At 37.7% G+C, this 10,345-nt stretch overlaps 1 protein-coding gene across 1 annotated transcript in view; it reads left to right on the forward strand.

Annotated features, from left to right (window-relative positions):
* HTR1E (5-hydroxytryptamine receptor 1E) overlaps window positions 1-4,308 on the forward strand; it is a 73,644-nt gene extending 69,336 nt beyond the window's left edge. Inside the window, exon 2 of the mRNA XM_019743235.2 lies at window positions 2,658-4,308. Within this exon, the coding sequence (XP_019598794.1) occupies window positions 2,843-3,940 (1,098 nt within the window). The 5' untranslated portion in view covers window positions 2,658-2,842 and the 3' untranslated portion in view covers window positions 3,941-4,308. The remainder of the gene's footprint in view (window positions 1-2,657) is intronic.
* Window positions 4,309-10,345: the final 6,037 nt, after the last annotated feature.

The raw sequence follows: 10,345 nt of genomic DNA on the forward strand, positions 1-10,345 counted from the left end.
TTCACATGGTCTCGGGATGAAATTCTCTCCAATTGTGCTCCTCCACCTCAGTAGCTCTTCTCTGCTTTGCAGATTTCTCCTTACCTACCTGACCTTTAAACAGTGAAAAGCTCCAAAGCCCAGTTCTCAGATTTGTTCAATCTGTCATTGCTCCTTAGGTGATGTCACCCTGCCATTCAAAAAATGTACTATATGAGTTGCTATGAAATAAAATTTAAGATATATTGTTAAATGAAAAAAGATGAAAGACGGCAAGCTGGATGTGAGCAGGAGTTTGGGGTGACTGACAGCACAAGGATAGAAAACTTAACTCCTAGTCTGAAAGGCTCAGGCACAAAATAAACCAGAAAGTCACACTAAAGAGCTGACAACGTAGTCCTCACCAAATTGCAATGATTTTTCTGATTTAACTAAAGGCAGTTAAAAAGATGAATCAGGCATGTAACCTACCCTCCAGAAAGGCATAATCTGCTGGGCGGGGGATAAAAAATAGTTCCCAAATAAAGAACAAAATGGGGGTCATCAGAAAAATGACAATTAGGAGGTATGGGAGCTCAGATAAATAGAGCTGCTTTTAAAAGCTCTGTGAAGCTGAATTATTCTTCTTATTACATGCTTTCAAAATAACTTCATTTACTAATTGCCTCTATTATCAAATTGAAATTTCGAAAGCTTTCTCTCCCGTATCCATGCTATTCTCTATATTCAATATTACAATCAGAGTGGAAAAATCTTTTTAATGAGAACTATTTTATTATTCAACAAACCTCAAGAACCCAAGGAAAACATAACTAAGGATTAATATTTACAGAAAAAAAACACAACTTTACTAAATTTTTATTACAGAGAAAGAGGTCAAAATGGAGAAATAAACACATGGAACACAAGAAGAAATGTAACAAGGTTACCCCAAACAGCCAGCAGATGGCCCAACTGAAATCTAAATACAGGTTTGTCTAATTCCAGAGCCTATACTCTTTCAACTTTATAGTCTGGTCTCAAAAAGTAAATGCACACTTAAACTGATTATAAAAGGAGGGAAAAGTACTGGTGGAGAAGAAAAAAACATTCAGTTTATTAAAAAGAGGGGATTGTTGTTGGAGCAAATCCCCTGGGAGAACTAGAGAAATGCAAGACATCCAAAAGTAGGTACATCCACAGAAACTGTAAAACCATAATGGAAACAGAGAGGCAGAATGATTCTTATTTAACTGCACAAAGATAGAGACTCTCTTTAAAAAACAATTGCCCCATTTTGGGTCTTTAGTGAAATCATTATTATTTTCTTTCATTTTCTATATCTAAAAGATAAGTGGCACCCATCGCCCTTCTTCCTGGTTTTAGTCCTATGGACAAGAGAAATTAAATCCTGAACTAGATTTCACTTAGCCTGGAGATTTTGATTCCTGCCCCCTGACTTCCTGTCCCCATTCCACCCAATGACCCTTACCACTTTCACTCCCATTTCACACATGCCTCACCTACTCCTGCCCTCATCTTTTGCTGAAATCATTGTGTTTGTTAGGCCTAATCCACATCAGTCTATGCCCCTTCTTAAAATTGCTGAAACACCAGTTTCTCTTTGAAGTTTTCCTGGACCTAGTCCCATAGAGTCTAATCAGAAGATCTCATCAATGTCTAACCAGCAGCCATTAGCTGTAAATATCCCTATGTGAATTTTTATTGTCTTGTGACTATATGTTGATATTCAACTTTACTTTTAAAAATCCCTGATAGCTATGCATTCAATAAATGTCACTGACTATCTCAGTGACTGCCCAGCTTAATCACAGTTATCCAATGAACGGATGATGATAGATAGATAGATAGATAGATAGATAGATAGATAGATAGATAGATAGATAGATAGAAGATAGATGATAGATAGATAGATAGACGGATGATAGATTACAAAGATAGATAGATGATAGATTAGACAGACAGACAGACAGACAGACAGATAGATAATATAAACAGAATACAAATGTTAACCAAAACTAAACACATTTTTTTAAATGTAAAGATTTTTGAGCTTAGTGACGATGCCGTTTCAGTAGGTTGACTGTATTACTCTGAGAACAATTTGCCGTAAACATCAAAGTAACGTTACATGTTTTCTTCTTTCTTTTCTCCAAAGAAATGCACAGTAGGATATATAAAATGTCAGAAACAATTAGATAAAATTGCACAATCCCACTTGAGACACTAAAATATATCTGGAGATAAATATTTGCTGTGAAACTATAAAATCTGGTTTGAAGGCTGCTTATTATAAATAACATAATTTTTTCTTTAGTGTAATGGTCTCAGAATTTTTAAAGCATGCTATAATGTGAATATATGTTTCCAAGCGTAAAAAAGCCTTTTATATAAATATGTTCCATATATAAAAGAATAAATATAAATAAGAAAGACACTCAGATGGAAAGATGGACTTAAAGTTTAGTTATGTCTTCATCAGAAAGAGTTCAGGAACTTAACCCAACAAAAAAAATATCCTTTGAGGAATAAGGTAAGATAAAGTTTACATTCAGAGAGGAAAAGGAAAATTATATCAAAATTGTGCAAAGAATTTATGAATACTAAATATTTTCATGTTTTCCAGGAAAAATAATATGGCTTTTTCTTTCACTAACCAGTAGCATACTATTTTCCAGGAACTGTCCATCCAGAAGAAATGCTGTGGTGCTTCTCTTTACCCACACAAAATGAAACACAAGAGGCTACATAGCTGAAGAAATTACAGCCTCCTTCCAAATGAGTGACATTCAAGTCTAAGTAGTTTCCAGCTGAAGGAAAATAACCAGCAGCTTCTCCATAGTGTCCATTGGAACGGGAAAACATGAACATCACTAACTGTACCACAGAAACCTGTGTGGCAGTGAGAGCCAGGACCATCACCGAGAAGATGCTCATTTCCATGACTCTGGTGATCATCACCACCCTGACCATGTTGCTAAACTTGGCTGTGATCATGGCCATCTGTACCACCAAGAAGCTCCACCAGCCTGCCAACTACCTGATATGTTCTCTGGCCGTGACGGATCTCCTGGTGGCAGTGCTCGTCATGCCCTTGAGCATCATGTACATTGTCATGGACAGCTGGAAACTAGGGTACTTCATCTGCGAGGTATGGCTGAGTGTGGACATGACCTGCTGCACCTGCTCCATCCTCCATCTCTGTGTGATTGCCCTGGACAGGTACTGGGCCATCACCAATGCTATTGAGTATGCCAGGAAGAGGACCACCAAGAGGGCTGGACTGATGATCCTCACCGTCTGGACCATCTCCATCTTCATCTCCATGCCCCCTCTGTTCTGGAGAAGCCACCGCCTGCTCAGCCCGCCCCCTAGTCAGTGCACCATTCAGCATGACCACGTCATCTACACCATTTACTCCACTCTTGGGGCATTTTATATCCCCTTGACTTTAATACTGATTCTCTATTACCGGATTTACCATGCAGCCAAGAGCCTTTACCAGAAAAGAGGGTCAAGCCGGCACTTAAGCAACAGAAGCACAGATAGCCAAAATTCATTTGGGAGTTGTAAACTTACGCAGACTTTCTGTGTGTCTGACTTCTCCACCTCAGACCCTACCACAGAGTTTGAAAAGATCCACACCTCCATCAGGATCCCTCCCTTCCACAATGACCTAGATCACCCGGGAGAACGCCAGCAGATCTCTAGTACCAGGGAGCGCAAGGCAGCACGCATCCTGGGACTGATTTTGGGTGCATTCATTTTGTCATGGCTGCCGTTTTTCATCAAAGAGTTGATTGTAGGCTTGAGCATCTACACCGTGTCCTCTGAAGTGGCCGATTTTTTGACTTGGCTTGGTTATGTTAATTCTCTGATCAACCCTCTGCTCTACACAAGTTTTAATGAAGACTTTAAGCTGGCTTTTAAAAAGCTCATTAGGTGCCGAGAACATACTTAGATTGTAAGAAATCAGAAGTCATGACTTTTACCCGCCTCATGAGTGGACAGGGGTAAGGGGTACAACTTCTTAATTCTTAAACATAGTTGGTTCAGGAGAGTTTGTAAGTATGTGTGATCTTGTTTGTTTTGTTCTGTTTTGTTTGAGGCTTGTTATTCGGTGTGCTGTTTTCTACCTCTGGTCTTATTTGTGATATATAATTTCAAATAAACATACAAAAACAAACATTTTATAGAAATAATATTTAGGTGAAATAGTAAATACTTTTTTTTTCAGCCATTTCAGTTAACCCTGAAATTAAAGAATGCCAAAATAAATCTTTATTTGCAGAATTTTGTATTACTTATAAATAAAATGTCTGATAACTTGCCCTCGTGTAACATTAAATCCGAGGTTATGGCTCCAAATGCTTACAAAGTCCAGTGGGAATTGCATGGTTACATAAAACAAAAAACAAGCAAACAAATAAAAGTATTGTGCTGTCATCCACTGCTTGCAGACCTGAGCTAAAATCATTTACTGTGACTGCATAGCCCACTCCTTTCAGGCACAAATAGTATAGATGGCATGTCCTGTTCAGTTTATGATTAGATAAGCTTCTTCATTCTCTAAAAAGAAGCTGGAATGAATACACAGGCACTTTCCTAGGTCTTTGACTATAAATATGAAACATAAGTTAGAAATAATGTAAATCTACTTTGGTCAATGTGTTGCTGTATTACCTGAAAGATACATGGGGCTCCTCCCATTCTAAAAAGTGTCCCAGCTACGCTTTGCATACACTCTCTCACTCTAGCAGGATTAAGGTGGGAATACATGACAGGTTTGGGGAACTTTTAAAGCAGCTTCATGGGGGGCAGTGATCAAATAAGGAAATATATTACCCGAAGAACTGTGTTGGAGAATATTACTCATTAAATTACTGATTGTGATGTTGAAAAAAATTAAAAGTTGAATATCTATGTTTACAGCAAAGGCCACCAATCAGGGCATGAGTATGAAATTGTGTCTCCTGGAATTCCTGTGGCATCCATGCCACACTTCACCCTGGGGCCAGGAGACGGCAGAAGGGAACCCAAGACCACACAGGGGCCTGAATCAGCCTCGCCTGACCTGGAGTGACCACTCTAAGTTATGTGGAGGAGCTCACCACTAAGTTGAGAGTGATCACAGAAAAGGCTGAATATTTGTAAATTCTTGTATATTCCTAAGGAAGTAACTATTCTAAACCTCTGCTTCCCCTCTCACCTTTCACCCACAGCTTCTCCCCATCTCTTCATTCTGCACAGATCATCTTTCTTCTTTATTTACTGAGAAGACATTAACTTGCCCCCCTCCACCACCATGTTTTAGCCCTTAAATTAATCCCCTCTTAACTTTTCTGTAATCTTGCTCCTTTTTTTTCTCTCTCTCTCTCCCCCGCACTTTCTTTCTCTGTCCCAACCCTTTCTCTATTCACTCTTCTTCAATCTTACCTATTAATTTGCTCAAGTCTCTTGGGCACTAAAATAAATCTCCTCTGGCCCTACTTCCTCCTCAAACTCCTGTTTCATCTCTTTCCTAAATCTCCCGCCTGAGTTTCTCGATAATCAATCCACTCATTCTGCTCCACCTCACTTTCCACTGACTTTTCTGTCCTTGCTATCTGAGCATGCCCCTCCTAGTTCTTTCAAAACTGATATCCCAAAAGTCATTGGTGACTTGCCAATAGGCAAATCTAGTGGTCTTCCTTTTGTCCTTATTTATATCCCATTCTCTCATCAATTAAAACAGCTAACCATCCCTTTCTTGTTTAAGCCCATGCCTTCCAGGATACTTCACTCTCCTGGTTCTCCCACTACCTCCTCATTCTTTGTTCTCTTTTCTTCATCCTACCATGTTTCCCCGAAAATAAGACCTAGCCAGACAATCAGCTCTAATGTGTCTGTTGGAGCAAAAATTAATATAAGACCCAGTCTTATTTTACTATAATATAAGACCAAGTATAATATAATGTAACGTAGCATAATATAATATAATATAATATAATATAATATAATATAATATAATATAATATAATATAAATATAATACCTGGTCTTATTTTGCTATAATATAAGACCAGGTATAATATAATATAATATAATATAATATAATATAATATAATATAATATAATATAATATAATATAATATACCGGGTCTTACATTAATTTTTGCTCCAAAAGACGCATTAGAAGCTGGTTATTCGGCTAGGTCTTATTTTCGGGGAAACACGGTAGGGCTTTCTTTTCAGCCCTCACCTCCTGTACATTTATACTCCATTCCAACCTCATCATTTCAAGAATTAGTTCCATGCCTATGGCTCTTCAATGTATGTCTTTAATTCTGATCTCTCTTTTTCTCAAACTCCAGACCCATGAATTATGCCTGCTGAACATCTCCCTCTGAATACTCTGTCAGTGCTTCAAACACAAGCTTTCCAAACTGAACTCATGTTCATTTCCCCACATACAAACTTTCTCCTTCTTCCACTTTTTCAGTCTCAGATAACAGGATTACCATGCTTTTTATCATTCATGTTAAATAAATGTGATTTTCTCTCTTTGTGGCTTGTTTCACATCCAGATAGTCTAAACTCTTGTCCATTTACCTTTATAGAAATGTTTGTATATGCCCCCTCTTTTCCAATAATTTGGTCCTCTCACCTGGACCAGTCTTCTTGTCTGATCCACCAACCTGCAGATTCCTAAACTGGCAACTCTGCCCCTGTGTACCTTCCAGATACATCTTCCTAGAACAGTGATTCTCCGAGTGGCATCTCCAGACCAGCAGCATTAGCATCACCTGGGAACTTGTTAAAAATGTAAAGTCTAGGGTCCCAATGAAGACCTACTGAATCAGCAATTCTGAAGGTGGGGGGACCCATCAATCTCTACTTTAGCCCTCCAGGAGACTCTGATACGTGCTAATGTTTGAGAATCACTATCCTAGAGCATATCATTGATTTTTAATGGCAGTACTCAAAATCCTCTACTATTTCCCCATTAGCATGAAATAATTAAGATTTCTGAGTATAATACTCAAGGCTACTTCACTGTGTGGCTTCAAACTACCTTTCCAGAGTTTATTGTCACCACTTCTTCTCACCTCCTACTCCAGAGAAGTCTGGATATTTCCTGTGTTTTCTGAGCTGCCCTAAAATCCATTCCCAGTTTCAGAAACCTGACACCATGGCTTCCCACTCTTCTTCTACCAACCCTTCATCATGTAGTTCAAATGCAACTTCTTTTGTAAAGTCTTCCTGAGATCCTCCGTCCCTCTCTATCACTATGGAAGTCCTTTCTCTCAGCTCTATGCTCCCATAGAACCTCATTTTTATCTCTATTATTGTATGCATCCTATCTTGTAGTACATTTGTTTGTGCCTTTTTGCTGTCTGCCCTAGTAGGCTGTGAGCTCCTTGAAGACAGGAACCATATCTATTTCATCTCTGTATCCCTAGGGACGCCTACAATATTTTACACACAGTAGGCACTGAATAAATATCTGTTAATATGAATGGAATTAACTCTCTGAAAGAGAAAACGTAAATGTGCTACTGTGTTTCCCTGAAAATAAGACCTAGCAGGACAATCAGCTCTAATGCGTCTTTTTGGAGCAAAAATTAATATAAGACCTGATATTATATTATATTATATTACATTATTTATATTACATTATTTATATTACATTATTTATATTACATTATTTATATTACATTACATTCTATTATATTATTTATATTATGTTAAAGACCCAGTCTTATATTATAGTAAAATAAGACTGGGTCCTATATTAATTTTGCTCCATTGGAGCTGATTGTCCGGCTAAGTCTTATTTTCAGGGAAACGGTATTATATCTTCTCTCAGTGAGAAAACTGAACTTCTGAAATCTCATGGTGGAGTGCTGACTTCCTTTTCCCCCAAAATTTATCCTACCATTCCCAGCCTTGTTCCACAAAATGCTAGGAAATGCTTTCCATGTGGACTTCTCATTGAATATAAATGAATGTCCTCTACTAGTTAGCGTTCAGATTAAACTGCTCTGAAAGAAGAGACTTCAAAATATAGCAGTTCAAACAATATAGTTTCTTTCTCTCTCACATGACAGTTAAGAGATAGGAGGGCAGCCCAGAGTGAGTAGCAGACTCTGCTCCACAAAGTTATCCAGGGACTCAGGTTCCTTCCATCTTGTGGCTCTGCCTTCCCCTCAGCGCTTGTCCTTGTCTAAATGGCCAAAGCAGACTCTCCATCATATCCACATTCTAGTCCATAGGAAGGAAGAGAGAGAAGTAGAGAACAAATAATTTCCTTTTAATGAACTTACATGGAAGTTATACATGTAACTTGCGCTTGTTTTCCATTGGCAATAACTTGGTCATTCGGCCACACAATGCTGTGAGAGAGAATAGGAGAGTAAATCTGTAGCTGGGCAGCCATATGCCTTGCTAATAATGAGGACCTTATAATAAAAGGAAGAAGGAGAAGATGACTACAAGGTGACAATTAGCAGTCTCTGCCACAAGGGGATATTGGTTTCTGTATGTACACATCAAATATTACCAGGCAAGTCAAATGGCTGCCCAGCTCATGGTGATCTGTGTGCAAGGATGTTGAGATTTAAATGACAAGTGATTTAACTGAGATTGTGCATAGGCTGAAAATCCAGTATTTATTACTTATGACTATAATATTTATAATGTCTAGAAATTGTAAAAGCAGCTCACTTGCTTTCCCATCATCCTTCATATATCATCTTGGTAATTATAAGGGTTTTTAAATTTCAAGAGTCTAAGTAAATAAAAAGCAAAAATCAGCTGCATAACTAATTTTCACTTACTTATTTTCACTAATTCATTTTTAATTTACTAGATAAGCATTAATAAAATGCATTTCTCTCACACCTTCCCCTGCCCTTAACAAAGAAGAATCTGTATATAGTTTCTAGTATAAATCAAAGCTGTTGAAAAAAAATCTGTACTTTGGTTTACTCATTAACTGATAGTTCTAGCTGCTATGGACTACTATTGCCCATTTAAATTAAAACTAGAATGAAGTAAGAAAACCTTCTGATATGGTCAGTTTTTCTAATATAAACATTGGCAGATTAAAAGTAAACCCCAGAGGTGACATTTCAATCACCTCCATTAACTAAAAAATTTGGACTTCCTGGTCTGTGTACATAGTGAAAGAATTCTTGGACATAAGTCACTCCCTTGTAACGGAGGGCAATAAGAACCCCTAATAGCATTGCGATCACTATCTGCTTTGGGTAACTGTATAGGACTCCTATACTTAATGAACTTCAATTTGCAAGCTCTGATAATTATATACAAAGTAAGTTCCAGAGCGAGGTCCAGCAACTGTGCTGGTTAACAGCACAAGACACTTTAGTTTCAAAAATCACATTGGTCTTTGTCTATTAATATGTGTTCATTGTGTTTGCTTAGTTTTTAAGGTCTTCTACACACAAATTTTAACTTAATTATAGACAGTATTTGCAAAAGCATGAGAGCATCAGAAAAGTTAGTGAAAAGAAGCATATGACTACAATAGAAATACAAGTAAAGGTAATTTTTATGAAAAGTGCTGAGAAAATGACAACCATTGCATATGAGAATGTGATCAAATTTTGTTTAGTTTTCAAGGGCCATTATATGCCATATGTGAAAAAGCCCTCTAACCTAAATTATTGACAATAATCTACAAATAATAAGGAAAAGCAATTAATGAGATGGGAAAATATCTAAGCATTACACAGCAGTTCTAAAAGGCGTTTGGGTATGTGTGTGGGCATGTTTAGTTATCCCAATAGAGAACACTAATGGCATGTAGTGGTAGGCTATAGGGAGGCTAAATACTGCAATTAAGAAACCAGCCCCACTCAATTAAGAATTGCTCTACCCAGAATATCAATATCACCGCCTCCTGAATAGCTCAGGAATATCAGCATCAACATGGATATTCAGAAGCCTAATGTTAATTCAGGTGTCAGCGAGGGATTATTTGAGAACTTAAACATTGAGCATGGTGAAAGGGCTGCTTATGAATTTTACTGTAATCCATGAAGGGTTTGAAGGCTCAAGGCCAATGTTAATCTTCCCAATATCAAAGTGAGGGTCAGGCCAACAAATACAGGTACCATATGTGTTAAAGAGTTTCCCATGACATGAGCAGAGATCATTAACAAAAAAGACCCAATAAATGTCTATCAACAAGGAGGAGCATATGCATGGTATTAATGCTTCAGAGGGTTGACTTATATCCTTATTTGATGGAAAGGCCTTCAAAGACTAAGTAAAGGCTCACCTAAGTCACCCCAGACTTAGAATTAAAGGGGAATCTCTGGCACCTGTTAGTAGGAGGAGGAGATAATACAAACAGAAGG

This window comes from Rhinolophus sinicus, linkage group LG05 (genome assembly GCF_036562045.2).
Source record: "Rhinolophus sinicus isolate RSC01 linkage group LG05, ASM3656204v1, whole genome shotgun sequence".
NCBI classification, from domain to species: Eukaryota; Metazoa; Chordata; class Mammalia; order Chiroptera; family Rhinolophidae; genus Rhinolophus; species Rhinolophus sinicus.